Here is a 19,307-nt window from a genome sequence, read left to right on the forward strand (position 1 = left end):
TATTTTAAGTTCAATGATAATACAAAACTCCTTTTCTCCTCTTTATTCATTTTTAAATATGGAGACTATGTTTTCCAAAAAACCCCATGGTTTGATTCTTTTCAGACTCCTTTTCCATCCACCTACATTCTGTTAATGGCTGCTTTCAGGTTTTACTTTGAAGGGTTGCTTGATGTAAGTTATGCTAGTTCAGCAACATAATATATATTATTACATATAATACATGTAATAATATAATATATATAATATTATATATATTAAATGATTTCCACAAAATAAAGTTTTAGCCACCATTTATTGAGCAATAAAACATAGACATCATGCTACTTTGCAGCATGCTGTCGATACTTGTGCAATTTACTTAACTTCTCTGAACTTTGATTTACTCATCTATAAAATGGCGTTATGAGGATTAGAATGAATACTTCACAGTAGTCCTCCCTAAATCCAGGGTTTTGCTCTCTGTGGGGTCAGCCGCAGCCTGGAAGAAAATGATCCTCTTTCTGATAAACCATCAAAAGATCAATAGTAGCCTAATGCTACGGCACAGGGCTTATGTCATTCCCCTCACTTCATCTCATCATGAAAGCACTGTATCATCTCACATCATCACATCATTGAGTAGAGGAAATAAGATATTTTAAGAGAGAGAGAGAAACCACGTTTGCATAACTTTTATTACAGTACATTGTTATAATTGTTCTCCTTATTATCATTGCTGTTCCTCTCTTACTGTGCTTAAAATTATAAATAAGATTTTGGTATAAGTATGTATGTACAGGAAAGAACATCATATATAGAGTCAGGTGCTCTCTGTTTTCAGACAACCCCTAGGGGTTGTGGAATGCATGCCCTGCCAATAAGGGGGGACCACTGTATACAAGGTGCTTAGAAAAATGCTAAGCGCATAGCAAGCACTAACAGTAAACTGTCTGTTATTTGCAGAGTGGTGGTGGTGGTGACTTGATTTTTACAGCATAAGGTACTGGTTTAAACAGGTGTAGATATGTTAAGCTTGTAAAATATCATGTAATTGCCTAGCATACAGTTGGTACTCATTAAATATACATTTACAGAGTAAATGACTGAGACTGAGATAGAGTTTTATTGTGGAGCTGACATCAAAGCTTGTGCTTTTAATCCCCCTCCCTCGAAATATCTCCTCTACTTACCTCCGGCCAATTAATATCACTTTCTCCCAAAGCAGTTGCATGACGACTCTTTCTGGCTTCTTTTAAGTCTCATTTTCAAAACATTCTGTCAGAAATTCCTTGAAAGTTGTCCCATAGAGTTAGCTTTCTCCCCAAGTTTTCAGGGCAATATGGGATTTTCCAATTTTTTAATGTGTTTTTAAAAAGTCATTCCATAATTTCCTGGTTGACCCTTTCATCTTTTAGCAGGATGGTCCTTAACCTCCACGTGTTTGAAATCCTTCCAAACTTCTTCTTGTGATTTAGTTCTAATTTCAAGGCATTATGGTCTGAGAATACGCAGGGGACGATCCCAATCTTTTGGTATCGGTTCAGACCTGATTTGTGACCCAGTATGTGGTCTATTTTGACGGGATGAGCACTGGGTGTTATTCTATATGTTGGCAAGTTGAACACCAATAGAAAATACATTTATAAAAAAATAAAAAGAAATAAGTCATTCCAGTTGGTGTTGTGGTAAAAGAAAGAAAAAGGAGAGTTAGATTATCTACTTATTGCCAGTTTACTCCACATCTACTATGGTAGTATTTTTCTCTATTTGGGATTTTTATCAGTTACCAGAACTTGAATTGGGTTAATATTTAGAGCAATTAATATTTTAAGGTGATACTGATACTTGACTAATGGAATTGGAATCTTTCTGGATGTGACTCATATTGGACCTAGCCATCCAGTTTGTTTATAACTTCGATCAGCAGTCAGTAGACTTTCCTGGTAAAGGGCTAGGTAATCAATATTTTAGACTTTGTGGACTATATGGTCTCAGTCACAAATATTCCACTCTGGCATTGTCGCATGAGTACAGCCATAGACTCTCTGAATGCAAATGAACAGGGCTGTGCTCTAATAAAACTTTATTTATGGACACAGATATTTGAATTTCATGTAACTTTTGCATTTTACATGTCACGAAACATTATTCTATTCAAATTTTTTTCCGACTACTTAAGAATGTAAGAATCGCTACTTAGCTTGCAGGTTACTTAAAAATAGGCAGCTGTTGAGAGTTGCTCTGCAGACCAGAGTTGTTATTCACCCTCCCCCTGCCCTCGATGACTGCAATCCCTATTTTCTAGAGGATCTGATTTTATCCATCACACCAGCTGGAATTATCATTCTTAAGTTTAAACTACTAATCGGATTCTATCATTTCCTTCCTTATAGATACTTCATTGATTCTCCAAACTCCTTGGCCTGACATTCCAGGTCACAAAATCTGCTGTAAGTTTACTTCTTTTAGACTATCTTTCAATATTTTTCTCTTAGCATCCCTTGGCCAAGACAGTTATTTGCCAATTCCACAAATATGTTAAGCTATTCTACTTTCTCCTAGGCCTTGAATACCTTTATCACACTTTGCTACTTGGCATATTTTTACTTATTCTTTAAATGTCTATTTAAAATGGCATCTCAAAAATAAAAAAATTAATAAAATGGCATTCTTCCATGAAGTTGTTTCTAAATATTCAGGCAGAATTAATTATCTTTGCATTCATGCTTTCATGGCATTTTGAACATGTTTTAAAATGTCTATCTCATTATGTTATAATTCAATGTATTTATGATTATCTACAGCAATTTTAGTATGAGCCCTTAATGTGAGTTTTTTTTTTTATCTTCTTGAAACCTGGTATATATTTACAACTTGATGAATGACTTTGAATGCTACCACAAAAGAATTAGATTTGAATTACCATGTCCATCATATTCACACAAGATTTGCTTTATTATGAAGAAACAAAAAGATACACAGAACATTTTGGAAGGAAAGTGGTGTATGGGTTTGTCATTTTGCAGGGCAAAGAATCACTTGGCAAATTAGAAATCATTCTAAAATTTGTTTGTTTTGAATATTTTTCTTAGTGGGTTTGAATTTTTAAGGCTACACTTTCAGTTGCCAAAATGATCAAGGTTTTAAAGAAATAACAGCTCTTTGTTGCTGTTAGCTTCTACTACCACTTACAGGGAGGCCTGGTGAGATCAAAATTCTAAATCTGAGGTTTGGGGAGGTTTTTTTCAGTAATAGGTACTTGGGCACAGAAATATTCTCAGAGCTCATCCCAAATGTGCTAGGGCTGCTAATGATGAAAAAGCTTCAGGCAGCTATTGATCCAAACTCTGAGCCTCCTTTCTACTCTTTTCAGCTTCCAATTCATACATCCTCTCTACTCCTCCACAGAGAGGCCAGATAAATTTATCTATAGATACAAGCATCATTCCAGGGAAGAAAGCCACAACACATGCATTTGATAAAAAGCTTCCTGGAGACTCTACAAGCCTGAGAACCTTGTGATTATTCACCTTGGGATGGCAACCCCCCTCAAAGACCAGGGTCAGCACATGAATCCCTTTGTATCCCTTTGCCCTCCTTTGTCATGAATGAGGCACGCAAAACTCTATATAATCATCATTCATATCAAGATATAAGAAAAATTTACTATGGCGTGCTAAAGTTTTCAGTCCACTAAGGATTTTAGAAATTGATTTTTATATCATTAATGAGAACTAGTCAGAATTGTTCATATTCTTTTCTTAATAATGTCACAATAATTTATGGTGTGAACAGAATTTTGTTTTTTTTTTCATATTGTCTCTCCTACCTGAATCCCAGCCTCCATTGCTATTTCTACTTCTGTGTGGTGGTGATAACTGAATGAAGAGAAAAAGCAAAAAGGCCTCATCTGTTTTAATTGCTGAGTAGGGATGTAAAATAACTAGAACCAGGACTGCCACTTGAACTAAAAAATCAGTTTTTAAAAAGGTGTCTTTATATATCTTTAAGTGAAATAAAATAATTTCTAAAGGCAATTACAGGATTTGAAAAAAGGAAGTTCATATATGTCAATAAATTAATCAATGAGTTGTTTTATCTTATTATGTGACCTTTATAATTTATAATATTTATGCTCTCTCTACAATTCTAAAAAATATATCCCAATTAAACTTTTGCAGAACTCAGTACCACAAATAAGTACATTTAAAAAATATCCAGTGCAGGGCACCTGAGTGGCTCAGGGGTTGAGCATTTGCCTCTGGCTTACTCGGGGTCGTGGGATCAAGTCCCACATTGGGCTCCTCGCATGGAGCCTGCTTCTCCCTCTGCCTCTGTCTCTGTGTCTCTCTGTGTGTCTCTCATGAATAAATAAATAAAATCTTAAAAATATATATCCAATGCATTTGCAGTGAGATTTTTCTTCAATGGGGACTATTTTTTTTTTTACATGTCATAATGTACAATGATTTATTCGTTAGATTTTGTTGTTGTTGACGTTTAAAAGTCTCTTAAGGATACTCAAGCTTGTCATGGATTCTTAATTTTTTTTTTTCTCTTTAGGCTCATAATGGCCATTTGCTCCTTTTGGCTGCCTGCATCCACTTCCTCTCCCTTTGAAAGCAACATTGTAAAAAAAAAAAAAAAAAAAAAAAAAAAAAGGGCAAAAAAAAAAGCAGGCAAGCAACATTCTAAATTCCTTTGGAGGACTCTTCACTTTGCCATTTGGTGTCGTTTGGCAGTACTCCACGGCAAATCAAGGTGTGCTGTCCTACCTGAGGTATGCTACTCTGATTCTCTCTCTCCCGCCTTTGACAGATGGGAAAATGAAATTCACTCAAGTGATATTATCCTGATAAAATTGTGTGATTTTTCTTATCTTGATTCTGCACTACCATAGACTCCACTCTATTCAAACCTATTCTTCTGAGTTCTTATCTAATGTCTATGAGGCATTAAATACGCTGCCAATAAATTCTTTGTTTCTTAAGGTAATCTATTACTTATAATCTAATAACTCTTTCTTAGATATACCTCTTAGTCGTTCACATCCTGGTTAAAAATGAGCATCAGTAATTGTAGGAAGGAGCCCACAATTGGATGTATCTCAATTACTGTCCCATCTGCCTGTTTTAGAGGAACAGATTCTCTTGCCTGTCCATCAGCTGCTTGATCCCAGCTTGCTCAGCTATAGTCACAAGGGAACTTCCAACGGTAGACTAAGCCTTATAGAGCCGCTGCCATTTTTAGTCGAAGCAGTAGACCTTGGGAACTGGAATTAGTCTGGTTGCCCTTGGAATATTCTCTCACGTGATTATGAAGCTTGTTCTTTCACTTTAATTGCTAGCATATCTTTTTCTGCTGACTTGTTTATTTTTTCCCCTCTAGGCCTGAGTCCCTGTTTTGAACACAACCCTTGGGCCTGGGGCCCTGAACACCCTAAATATATACTCTCCACTATGACCTAGCCCAGGGCCTTAGAGCATGAGCACTGGCTGGATTTCTGTTCTAAATGGACCAACTTTAAGCCTCCTGCCTCCGGGGCATGATTTTCTTTAGCGCTGTTGTTGTGCCATGCAATCTACCACATAAGCTTGAGGAAACATATGTTCTGCTATGTATTAATTTGCATCCAATCCATTCCCTATAGTTGTGTGTGTGTGTGTGTGTGTGTGTGTGTGTGTGTGTAGGCTTTCTGGAGCAAAATACTTAAGTAACATGACGATACATTTTATATTTTCACATTCTTTCAAATATTCACATTGCCTGGCTTTGAGACTCAAAATAATACCATACTTCTTTGGCTTTACTGTCTTTATTAAATATCCCCGTATGCAAGGCCAGAAGCCTGGGGATCATCTTTTATGCCTCTTTCTCCTGTACTCTTATTCTCTATCAATATCTAAGTCCTACCAGCATCTCTTAAATTGACTCCTTCTCTTTAAGAGTGTCCAGTACTCCAGTTTAGATCCTTGTCTCTCAGACAGGAAAAATATTGCTGGCCTCATACTTGGACTCTTTGCCTTCAATTGTTCCCTTTCAAAGCTTTCCTCCTCCAATTTATATACCATATTTAACACCATGCTTAAAACACTCTTAGGTCTTGGGACTTACTGAAGTAGATTGGTTGTATCACCTTCAAAGCATTTAAAATGCAGATTCCTGGCCCTCCCCCAGAGAACCTAATACAAAATAGCCAGTTTGAGAAAGCTGCTCTACTAGATGGTGTCCAACCTACTTACCTTGGCTTTTCAAGACTTGACTACTGTATTCCAGCGCAGCTTCATTCTCTCTCATTTTCCCACATTCTTTCTACACTCTAGTCAACTATGGATCTCTACACTCACTATAACGTTTCATGACTCTAGGCCTTGTGTTATACCTTCTAGGTCTAGGACATCCCCACCTCTCCTCTACTTCCTTATTCAGATCATTAATTTAGATTCATAGTTTAAGATTTATCTTAGGGTCCACTTTCCCAAGGGAAGTTAGTAGCATTTTCTCTACACTTACTGCTTTCTTGCATAACTCTTTTTTTTTTTTTTTGCATAACTCTTTTATTTGGTATATAACATATTATACTTGAGGCAGATTTACAATGGCTTAAAGGGTCTGCCAAGAACCAGTCTCCTCTTGCCTTTCTGACACCTTCAACCAGCATTTTCCTTACTCATTCTCAAACCCATCAAGGATGTTCCCACCTCAGATGCCCTTGCTGCTATCCCTCCCTGGAAGTCTCCTCCTAAAGAGTTAGGGGTAGGGATAAGGTTACTTCTGCTTATTTCTCTACTTCCTTCAGGTTTCTGCTTATATCTCATCTATTAGCAGGTCTTCCTTGACCACTCTATAAAAATAGTAATCCTCCACCTGCCTAGCATAGCACCTGATGTTTCTCATATCCCAGTTAATTTCTTTCCATAGGGCTTACCACCTGAAATACTTTTATTACATATTTATTATTACTATATTTTTCCTACTTCTATAAAAGTAGTCATTTTGTCTATTTCATTTGCCAGCACCTAGGACCATGTGAGCCTGGTAGTCAATGCTCATTTTTTTTCTTAAGTAAATCTCTTCGATTAGTGAAACGGATCAGGCTAGTAACAAGGAGACTGGTCTATATAAATAAGTCTAGATTTAGTCAACTAAAACAATGACTTCATCATGAACTAAAAAGGAGATTTCAGTTAGAATGAATTAAAGGCATTGACTTTTCTAAACTATTGTAAGAACAATTTGTTTTCCATATTTAATGTGTGGTTGTGATAACTCATGTATTGATGCAGCACATTCTTAAAGTTGGTATTAGTCTATTTTTTAAAGATTTTATTTATTTATTCATGAGAGACACACACACACACACACAGAGGCAGAGACATAGGTAGAGGGAGAAGCAGGCTTCATGCAGGCAGCCTGACGTGGGACTCGATCCCAGGTCTCCAGAATCACACCCTGGGCTGAAGGCACCGCTAAACTGCTGAGCCACCTGGGTTGCCCGATATTAGTCTTTTTAAAGTAAAGAAGTTGAATTGCTATCTACCACCTATCTAATCTGTCATCTATCTACCATATATCTATCAACTATAACTATTATTATCTAGTTACATACTCTACAGAAAATATATTTTTTACAAATATTCTACACAAAATTTAAAAATTTCAACTTTATTCACTATTTTGGATGTTACTGAGTGCCTGAATTAATCACACCTTTTTATTTTCTGTATTTCCAATGCTTTGACATCTAGGACCTTTTGCTGACCTTAGAGAGACTGAAGGACTGTCCCTCCCAGGACTAGCCAATTCCTAGACATAAGACTCCCTTGCAAACATGTCTTTCATATATAAACAATTAATTCAGAGCACACCCCTCATCACTTGCTTTATCAGACTCTTATACTCCAGACCACTATTCTTTTGCCCAAATAACCCCTGAGTGAGGTATCAGACAACTAGAAACAGCCTCTACCCCCCAGACCCTGCTAAAATTATTCAAATTAAACCTGCTTACCCTGTCTCACCTGTTCCTGCAGAAATCACAAAAAAGGCTTTTGCCCACATTTTTTCCCCTTCCTCTGTCTGTTGACTGACCATGGTGTTTCCCTGTCTGTCCCTGCATAGCTTGACATTTCCTCTCCTTTTAGGCAGTGTGTATAACAAACTATCTTTTCAGTGGCAACCATCCATTCATCTATTGGCCTCACCATACATGAATAATAATAAAACTTATTTTCAAAACAGTGCCTTTTAAACATGTTATATGTTTGTGTGTCTTTGCTTGGATTTCCTACAATGACGCAAGGCTTAAGTACTAATGTTTTATTGTAGATTTAATCCCAGAGCAGAAAGAGTGAGAAAAGGGATAAATGAGAGAGAGAAAAGGATGGGAGAAAATATATAGGGTACTTTCCTTAATTGTCTCTTGCTTAGTAAGTCACACACAAAAAACATTATTTTATTCTGTCTCTACTGGGTTCAGACTTGGTAATAAGTATTTTTCTACAGAGTTATTCACTGAATCTAGATTTCTATATTTATTTGCATAGAATTATAAGAAGTAATCTCTTAAAATTTAACAATATTCCTTTCTCTTTAATCATTATGTCTCTCTTATCATTTATGATTTTGTTATTTGTTTCTTCTGCTTTTTGATCTTTTCCTTGATTAGCAGTTTTTTTCTTTTTTTTTTTTTTGTAGTATGTTGGGCTCTGTAAAACAGGAGACTCAGCATATACTCTAGGGGGTTATTATATGAGGGTCAACTGATCTGGAAGCATAGAGAGGGGGTAATAGAGCTTTACTCTGGAGAAGTCAGTGACAAGAGATGAAAGAATAAGTTGGACCTGGTTGTGGGTGGGAGAGGTGGGGGTAGGTTAGTCAGCTTGGGAAGACGATGGTTAAGCCTGAGAGAGACATGAGGATATTAAACCAATGCCTGAAATCATTCTTCTCCATTCTTGTGAGCATATATTATAATTTGTGTGAAAGAGATGGCCAGTTGTTCTGGTTATTGTAGAAGACCAATTGCCTATGGCCTGTGGATCATCTAATAGAAAATTCCCTTTCATTCCCAGTTGCTCTGGTCTACACTTGTCCTAATTGTCCTATGTGTCCTCAACTCCTTATTGTTAAAAGACCAGGTTGCCTGGAAGGTTTCCTCAAAACAGAAGATGGAGCTTTTGACTCCTTGTGGGGCTATGATGTTGTAAAAGAGAAAGCCGTAGGGTACTAGGTACTCCTGGTTCAGTATTTAATAGAGTGTCTTGTTTCCCTTTATATTGTTTCTCTTATACTTGTAAGGGAATGTATCTACTTATATAGACTATAGGTAATGCTCATATCAAATTAATGCTAATTTTATTTAGTTGAAGATGAAATTGAACCAGCAACTAAAATCCATTCATGAAATCTAGCTTTCTTTTTTGTTTTTATAGTCTACAATTTTTCCAAATCTGAAACAAAGTTCAAAAACAAATGGAAAGCTCCCTAACTAAGTCAACATTATTGGAAAATGACATTGTAAATATTGATAGTATATAATCAGAAAACAGTAAGATGAATGGAAAAGAATCAAGGTTAAAATATTTTTTTCTAGATTAAAAAGCAGTTCTTCTTTGAATATATAGATTTTAAACTCTTATGATATGAAATTTTTGGATAATGTTTACAAACAACCTTTACTTAGGAAAATAATTGATATTTGAGAAGATCACTGAGATCTTCATCAGTCAAATTACGGATTTACAAATCAAATCTAGACCCAAAAGGGTTCCAGTAGTGTAAAGCTATCTAAAAAGAGATTCTATCTCTCTTGAGGAATTATTTAATATATAATTTTTTACATTCTCAAAGCAAGAGAAAACTACTTTCTCATTTTCTCTATTAAAAAAGAATTTGGGAGGCACATTAGAAGTCTTTGAAGAGAAAGCACTACTTAGTTCCCCTCCCAACTGCTCATAAGCTTCTTAAATACCTTTGTGTCAAGATAAACTTTATTAACCCACAGTTTTCTTAGGCTAACCTCAAATCTACTTTCTTGTAATTTCCGCCAATTGTTTCCAATATAGTCTAGATCTAGTCTGATCAGCATTCTCTTTTATATTTAGAGACTTCCATATCCCACTGTCTGAATTCAATCTCAGACCCATATCATCTGTTCCTCTAACAGATCAAGACCATTAATCCAATGGGACCTTATTTTCTTTTGGTCAGTTAATCACTTTCCTTAATACACAGCTCGTACCCATTGTCTCTCACAACCACTTAGAAGTCCCTCCGTCACTTACTCTTCCATCCTGAAAACCCCTATTTCTGGAGTAATCCCTTGGTTTGCTAGCTATGCTTATACACTGGCATTCCTTTTGCTGCTGGCAAGATCATGCCAGTGTGTTTTTTTAGCAGCATTACAAATGAACAAGACTGCAGTTCAGTGGGACCCTTCCCTTCCTGCTGTTATTGTACCTGGTAGCTGACATTTTCAATGATTCTTCATTGAAGGACTTAATATCCTATTTTCTTCTGTTTGAGGCTTACTCTCATTTGAATACCATTTTTTCCACCTCCCCAGGAAGCTTGCTCCATTAAGTATCCTTATCTTTTTCATATCTTTAACTTTACTAGTTCCTTCTCTCTCTGTCATGTATTTCAGTGTTAAAAAGAAAGATTTCCACCATATATCTCCTTTTAGCATTGTCTCTCCTACCCTTTTTTCTTCACAACTAATTTTTTGGAAAGTGTAGTTTGCATTCACTGTCTCTACATTCTAACCCTCAAATCATTCATAAATATGACTGAAGCTTGAATTCTATGCCAACATTCCATTGATATTCTCTCATAAATCTCCTTACTGCCAAATTCAACTGACAATTTTTGGTCTTTGTCAGACTTAATTTTCCCACAGCATTTTCATTGCTTATAACTCTCCAACCTGATCCTCTTTCTTTTCTTTGCTTCCATTATATACATTCTCCTTATTCTTCCTCTTCAACCTCTGACTTACTATCCTCGTATCATTAAGTACTGGAGTATTGGTGTTCTCTAGAATGTGGCTGTTGGCTTTTCCCCTTCTTATTTTGTCTCTTCCTTTCCAAAGTGACACCCTTCAGGCTGTGACACCTGAGACAAATTACTGAATGCTTGTGTTTTTATCATCTTCATAATTGAAAAAATTAGAACCTACCTCATAGTATTATGATGGAGATTAAATGAGAGAATGCATACTAAGGCCTTAGAAAGCGTCTGACATATAAGTGACTCAATGTATTATATATTGTATGACTATTCAGATAAGGGAAGATTTAACATTGAAAATATAAGAAATTATCCCCAAATTAAGTTATATAATGACTTTTCTGTAGAGTCTTCAATAAGACAAAAAGCAAGGGTCACAAAATAAGTAAATGTGTGAAAGATAGTAAATTTTTAAATTAACACTTTATAATGAAAAACTACAGGCAACTTAAAGGACAATAAATATATTGGGAGAAAATATTTTCCATACTTACATCTTACTAAGAATCAAGATCCAAGATTTATAAAGAAATGCTACGACTATATAAATGAGAAACAGAACTAACAGAAAAGTAAACAAGATACATTGCAAATCACTGAAAAAAAAAACAAATGTCAAAAAGATACTCAATCTTTCTAAATATGAAAAATATGTAAAATGAAAATGTCATTTCATTATTAATTTTTAAAGTTATACAAAAGCAGAATAAATAGTATGATGAACCTCATCATGCCCAATAGTCAGCTTCAAAAATGATCAACAAATGGCCAATCTTGTTTCATAGTCACTCCTCTCTCCATTGAAATTTAGAGATAACCTTTTACTCTTTGATATTACCAAATGTTGAGGAAAGTACAAAGAATAGGTTCCTTCACACATAGCTGAGAAGAATTGAAATTTTGTGAAGTATCTATTAAACTAAAAATTGAACACAATATAAACTCCCAAATTTCTGCTTTTTTTTGGCATTCGCCCTAGAGAAACTCTTTTTAAAAATTCTTCTGCATTTGGACAAACAAGCGTGTAAAATGATTCCTATTGAATTATTATTTGCTTAAAGAAAGTTGGAAACAATACTGATTCCCTAAAAAGGATAAATAAGCTATGATACAACATATGTTAAAAAAATAAACTATGGTATGGTACATCCATACCATGGGATGCCATGTGGCATTAGAAAGTGTGAGCTAGATAGATTTCATAATGTGTCAAAATATCTGAGACACATTCCTGAGCGAAAAAAGCAAGCTGCATGAAAATACGCATAGGATGATATCATTATTTTTAAAAAATGGGAAGAAAAATAATTTTTATATCTGTCTATTAACTATCATCTGTGTATCTATCAAACTACATTCTAGAATGGTATAAAGCAATCTTCACAAACAATAACAATGGAAGAAAACTATTAGAAAAGACCTGAGACGGGGATGAATCCAGTCCAGCATGAAAAAATCTGCACCAGGTTTGAAAAATCACCCCATCCTCCCATGTAAGATGCTTAGAAGCACAACTGCTTTTTGAATCTAAGTCCCTGTATTTTCCAGCGAAGTAGCTGTAAGAGGGGTAGAGGCAGGATGGCATCCAGAGACTCTGGGGCACCGTCTCCTTTCTGAGTCAGACAAAGGTCACAAGCGGACTTGGACGAGACCACCGGCAACACATCAGAGTCCTCTGAATGAGACCATGGCGCTTATGAAAATGAACTACTTTCTCATCTTCTACCTCAGTTTCTCACTGCTCACCTACATAAAAAGTAAGCTTTTTCCATTTATCGAACTTTTGGCACTTTTTCTGACTTAAATGTTTCTAGCAAATAGTTGATAATGTTGCATGTGCTACAGAATACAACACTTGAAAAAAAGTACAAAGAATTTGATATAAGCAAGTGTCCTGTGTTAAACAAGTCAGTGTGAATAATATTCTGATTCTATGATTTCCACTAACTAGACATAGAAAATGTTCTTTTTTAAGCCTTTTCAGTAGTGGTGAGCAGGGGGTTTAAATGGCTACATAAAAAAGAAGGTATTTTGTTGTGTTTACAATTGTACACAATAGACTTGGCACTTGACAATGATATCCTTTAAAAGGAAGTTCATCATGAGCTATGTTGCATTTTATTCCCAATACTATGTGTTTATCTTCACTTTTCAAGAACTTTATATTACCATGTTTGCTCTCATAATCAAGGGGATAGTTTTAATTTTTCTCCAAGAGTTCAAAGCACCAGAGAGAAATGGGTTTCCTTTCTATTGTGTTTGCTTCTGTTTTGTAAACGAAGATATTACAGTCCCCCAAATAAAAACAGAAGTGATGTTTCTAGGGTATCTTGTCAGATGTATCGCAGTGTAGAAAATCAAAGGACACTGAATGGCCTCAGCTGTGTGTTTATGAAGGACAGTAGCTACTGAATACATTTAAAATGAAGACAGGCAGAGTGTGTGCTTGTCAAAGGGGCTGTGTGATTTGTGTCTGTTGAATCTGAATATCAATAAGGCAAAGCACAGAGCAGCTGCCATTGAATAAGATGACTTGGCATTAGCAAGCACTGTTGTCTAATCTGGGTCACCTTCTGTAGCCAGTGAGATTGTTACTTGTTTAGTTTACATCTGAGCTTATAGCAGAGGCTGGGTAAAGAGAGGAGTAGATTTAGTAGGTAGGTAGCGGAAGACAATTACCGAAAACCCAAGTCAAACTTTAAATAAGTGAGCAGTAAAATTTACCTGATTGCAATATACACTTGTGTGCATGTGCACAACACACACACAGACACACACACACACACACACGGGACTTTGGTTTTTTTTTTTTTGGTGATGTGTTTGTTGAAAATAGTTATTTAAATAATTATTTCTCTTCCTTGAAACTTCAAATGGGTCGCATGCAATTGAAGTGAAGAAGGGAAGTGTTATGTTGAGATGTACGGATGGGAAAAGAAAGAAAGCAAAAGAAATAAGATGCATAAAATGCAAGGTGAAGTGAGTTTGCAGTACATTTTAGAGCAAAAAACTTTGTCATGTCAATGCAATATGTGTTAAAATATCTAGCATTTGCTGCAGTTAGCTTTTAAGGAGATGATTATGTAACTTCTAAGGCACACATTTTTTTTTAAGGGTCATAATTATGAACCTATAATTACATACAAATAATTATCTCTGAACAGGTGATTTTATTGTTACCCTCTAAGTACGTTGTAATTATTTGATTTATTCTCTTAGCACACTATTTCCATCATTTGTTTTTTAAACAAATTTGAAGTTCCATTTAGTTTAATTGTTAAGCAGGCCAACTTTTATCTGTCTTAATATACTTGCTGGCAAGATGTGATGATACTGCCTTCCATGTTAAAACATACTTTAGATGTTTTTTTTGTACCTGACTGTAAAACTTTTACAACCTGGCCTTAGTCTTCTTTCCTACCCTTTACCTCTTAGTACTCTTGAAAATATTCCAGTCAAATGAACAAAATAATAGCTAATAGCATAAGTGTTGAATGTGTTAACATTCAATATATGCTATATTTCACTTAATTCTCCACAAATAGATACTATTATAATCATTGGCATTTTATAGAATGAGACCAAGACTCAGGTCACTATATCGGTGTATCTCAGCCTTTGATGCCCATCAGAGAGCTGAAACATTTGTTGGAGATGCAATCTCTCAAGTACAACCCCAGATATTTAGTATGTCTGGGGAGATCAGAAGCCTGTAATTGATCTAGCTCTTGATTTCAAATGCAGGTGATCACAAGTTCTGCATGACCCCATAAATCTTTCTTGAGAACATGATGATGTAAGGAATCATTTAAATTGTAAAATCCAAACATCTCTGTCTCCTCAAAGGGATTATTTAGGAGAGAAGGTAAGCAATACGCCTTGCAAGCATTATACTTAACCTACCTGTCAAGTAGAACATGTCATTAATTCCATTTTATAGCTGAAGAACCTGAGGCACGTACAAGTTTAGTTACTTGCCCAAGGCCATACTACTAGTGAGTAGTGGAACCAGGACTAGAATCCAGTGGTCGGTTTTGCATTTTATGCTCTTAGTTTATGTGTGGTGATTCCCTTGAAATGATAACGTGGATGAGCCTTAACGCACTGCTCAGAATTTAATAAGTACGTAGAAAATTTTAGCTATTAAGAGAGTATTCATTGAATGAATCAATGATTCTTCCTCTTGAATTTTGAAATACATTCCCTTGGATCTGAGAGATAAGAGCCATCTTTGGCTCCAAACTATATTTTTTTAAATAAGTGGTGCCTTGCTCTCCTATCAGGGGCACGCCGTTTACATTGTTTGTCCAATGTCCTACACTTTTTATTTATTTCCTTCCGGATGAGCACATGGGGCATGAAAACTATCAGAACAGAGTGCGGGAAGTGATATTCACTTGCGCTTCCTGAGCATGCAGGTATTCCCCTTCCCATGGAGTTGCAATGAATTTGCTATTACTGTCTCAGTTGTTTTCTTATCTGTTCCACAATTTGTAAAACTTGTTCTTATGTACAGAATCAGCTGAATTTTAATAATTCAGGAAAAGCTATTATATTTTTGCTTTTGATGTATTAAGAGAGAATTTTATTGGAGTGAGACTTTCCTATAGTTCATTACTGGGGGCTGGTTTAAATAATGAGAGCACTTTGTAATAACTCTCTATGCAAGCTTGACATATGAATCTGTTGTGAAGGGTTTTAAAGTAACTACTACAATGAAGCAACCATGAATCAGAAAAGTCATTTAGGGCTATATTTTACTAGTGTTTTATACATTTGGAGGTAAACTGAATATTTTCGATGTAAATGCCACATTTAGACTAAAAGTAATTGTTTTAACCCATCTTCAAAGGATGGTCATAGTATGTACATAAAACATGGTTTGGCAAACAATTATTAAAATTATTTAAATAATTTCAGTGACTTTGGGGTACTATCAGTGTTCTAGAATCTTCAGAAATTATTAAGTAACTGAATTTGAATAGAGTTAAAGAATACTTTCTTTTCAATCTGTCTCTAGTATAAAGAACAAGTAGAATCTATAAAGATATGATATGATTTATCCAATCTTAATGCCATTATCAAGAAAGGCTTGAGTTTGCTTAATGAGGCGAGAAGGTTGATGTTATTCATTAGGGAGTAATCACCCACTCTTCTTTAAAATTCTACATGTGTGGAGACGTTTAAAAGTTTGGTATTCACTATATTAGCTAATATCTTTGCAACAGCATGCTGTAAATTGCCTACATAATTATTAGAGAAAAAGATACATTTGCTCTTCATAAAATAATTATCTCATCAGCTTATTACAAAATGGTTTCTACTTCATGAAGATTACTCACTGTTCCCTAAATAATATAGCAGAATTAATTTTAGCTTTTATATTTTGATACTTATCTTAGGTGAATCAAACTTTTCAGAAGAATTACTTTCTTTTCTCTCTCTCTCTCTCTCTCTTTTAGAATAAGGGGAGGGGCAGAGGGAGATAGAATCTTACACAGGCTCCATGCTGGGCACAATCTCATGGGTTCAATCTCATGACCCTGAGATCATGACCTCAATCTAAATCAAGAGTTGGACGCTTAACCGACTGAGCCACCCAGGTGCCCTGCATTCTTTTTTCTTTTTTTCATTTTTGGTGATTTTCACAAATTATCATTAATGGTATTAAAATACCATATTTTGAAATTAAAGTGGACAAGAAAAATCAGTTTTTAGCTCTCTTTTATTTTTTATTTTATTTAATTACTTTATTTTTTTTAAAAAGATTTATTTATTTATTTATTCATGATAGATGTAGAGAGAGAGAAAGAGAGAGGCAGAGAAACAGGAGGACGGAGAAGCAGGCTCCACACCAGGAGCCTGACGCGGGACTCAATCCCGGGACTCCAGGATTGCGCCCTGGGCCAAAGGCCGGCGCCAAACCGCTGAGCCACCCAGGGATCCCCCACTTTTTAGCTCTCTTGTAAAGTTTACTGCTGATTTATCAGCAAACCTGAGAAGCCCAATTTTCTCCATTTAGATAATGAAAATAGAAATAGAATTCTTTCACATTCACATCATCTCTGGTCATACCAGGTTCAGCTTTGAGACCTATACTTAACATTAATTACACTTTATGTTTATTTTCCATGGCATCAATATTTGGTGTTGATTCATTTTTTTTTTTTACCAATGAGATTACACTTCATGACTCTAGGTACCATGGGGGTTTTGCTTATGTATCCTAAACCAGTGGGAGGCAACTACATAACTCAGGGTAGTCACTCATGAAACAGTTATTAAATAAACAAATTTATGAGGCAATTTTTATAACATTTGCTATAAGAATTGAATACCTTCCCTTTTCATGACATTTTTGCATGATTTAAAAAATTTTTACATTAACTTTTTTATAACAGACCTTATTATTTTAGAATAATTTTAGGTTCACAGAAATATTGAGAGGATGGTACAGAGGGGTCCACTATACCCCACACAGATAGTTTCCTCTATTCTTAACATCTTACATCTTACGGTTGATTTGTAGCAATGACCCAATGTTGATATATTATTAACTAAAGTCCATGGTTTCTTCAGATTTCCTTTGATTTTTCCAAATATCTTTTTTCCTATTCTGGTATCCCATCCAGGATACCACATTGCATTTAGTTGTCCTATATCCTTAGGTTCCTCTTGGTAGTGGAGGAACTCAGGCCTTCCTTGTTTTTGATGAGCTTGACAATTTTAAGAAGCACTAATTAGGGGATCCCTGGGTGGCGCAGTGGTTTGGTGCCTGCCTTTGGCCCAGGGCGTGATCCTGGAGTCACGGGATCGAATCCCACATCGGGCTCCCTGCATGGAGCCTGCTTCTCCCTCTGCCTATGTCTCTGCCTCTCTCTCTCTGTGACTATCATCAAATAAATTTAAAAAAATTAAAAAAAAAAGAAGCACTAATTAGGTATTTTATAGGATCCTCCAGCATTGGAATTTATTTGCTATTCTTCTCATGGTAAGACTGGAGTTATTGGCCATTGAGAGGGAGACCACAGAGGTAAAGTATCATCTCATTACATCATATCAAGGATACATACAATCAGCATGATATATGACTGTTGATGTGGACCTCAACCACCTGGGAGGTGGTATTTGTCTGTATTCTACATTTAGGAAGGAAGTCACTATACACAACCCACACCTAAGAGTGGGGAGTTATGTTCCCCCTCTTGGAGGAAGAATATCTACATAAATTATTTGGGATTCTTCTGCATGAGAGATTTGATTCTTCTTGTCCATTTATTTATTTATTCAAGCATTTATTGATTTCAGCATGGACTCATGTTATTTATTTTATACTCTAGGCTATAATCTAATACTACTTTATTTGTTACTCAAATTGTTCCAGCTTTGGCCACTCAGTGCTTTCAGTTGGCTCCTGTCTTCTTTTAGCTTACAATGTGTCAATGTGAGGTGCTTTTTTTCCTTGAAAACTACCTTACTTTTTGGCTCTATAAGATGTTCCAGACTTACCTATTTATTTCCTGCCCCAGCCCTAGCCTATGCCCTTATTCCAACAGGCTCTGGTTCCCTCGTACTAGAGAATGGCATAACAAACCAAGACCTAAATGTAAGGCATGCTTGTTGCGACTAGGGTGTCATTTGTCTTAGACCACCTCAGCTGACAGAGGATAGAAATACATGTGTGTATATTATTAGGTATATATGTACATCGGGACATATCAAGCTAAGTAGGAGTTAGTCCTAATGCCTCTAACTTTATTATCACATGGGTTGGATTGTTCTAGCTTCCTCCTCTTGCTTATCTGTAAATTCCCACTCTAACAGTGAGAAATTTGGTTTCTATCATCTGCCATCCATTTATTTATTTAAATTCACTATAGTTTAAAAAGTATATAAAATTATAGCAGCATCAAATTCTTCACCCATAATCCTGTAAAAATAACTCTATCAGTTTGCACACAGCACTTATGTGAATTTACATTTGTAATCTTAAAACTCTGCTTGTTTCCAATGATACTTAGGTCAGCACCTTTTGCTTCACCCTCTTCTGTGTGATTGTTTCATACATTTATAATACAGTTAGCTTGTTGTGTCACAGTCAAATTCCTTTCAGGGATCCCTTGACTTTTGAAAAGATTTTTTAAAATTTGCATACAATAAGGTTTTCCCATTGTGCTCTAAATTTCTGTAGGTTTTCACAATATGATACATTATAATATACAAAATAGTTTTCCTGCTCTCAAAGTTCCCTGTGCTTTACTTTTTTTGAACTCCCTTTCCTGCCCCAATCTGTAGGCAATCACTGATCATTTTAT

At 35.6% G+C, this 19,307-nt stretch overlaps 1 protein-coding gene and 1 long non-coding RNA gene across 3 annotated transcripts in view; one reads left to right on the plus strand and one right to left on the minus strand.

Annotated features, from left to right (window-relative positions):
• LOC144316442 (uncharacterized) overlaps window positions 1-19,307 on the minus strand; it is a 41,344-nt gene that overhangs the window by 3,654 nt on the left and 18,383 nt on the right. The window lies entirely within an intron of this gene.
• Window positions 4,588-19,307, plus strand: part of CRB1 (crumbs cell polarity complex component 1) — a 214,925-nt gene continuing 200,205 nt past the window's right edge. The window contains exons 1-2 of one of the 2 annotated variants that reach the window (XM_077902339.1): window positions 4,588-4,762; window positions 12,355-12,749. In XM_077902339.1, coding sequence (XP_077758465.1) covers window positions 12,680-12,749 — 70 coding nt within the window. In that variant the 5' untranslated portion in view covers window positions 4,588-4,762; window positions 12,355-12,679. Of the gene's footprint in view, window positions 4,763-12,354; window positions 12,750-14,722; window positions 14,858-19,307 lie in introns of those variants that run through there. The other variant, XM_077902340.1, reaches the window with a different exon arrangement.

This window comes from Canis aureus, chromosome 6 (assembly GCF_053574225.1).
Source record: "Canis aureus isolate CA01 chromosome 6, VMU_Caureus_v.1.0, whole genome shotgun sequence".
Taxonomy (NCBI): Eukaryota; Metazoa; Chordata; class Mammalia; order Carnivora; family Canidae; genus Canis; species Canis aureus.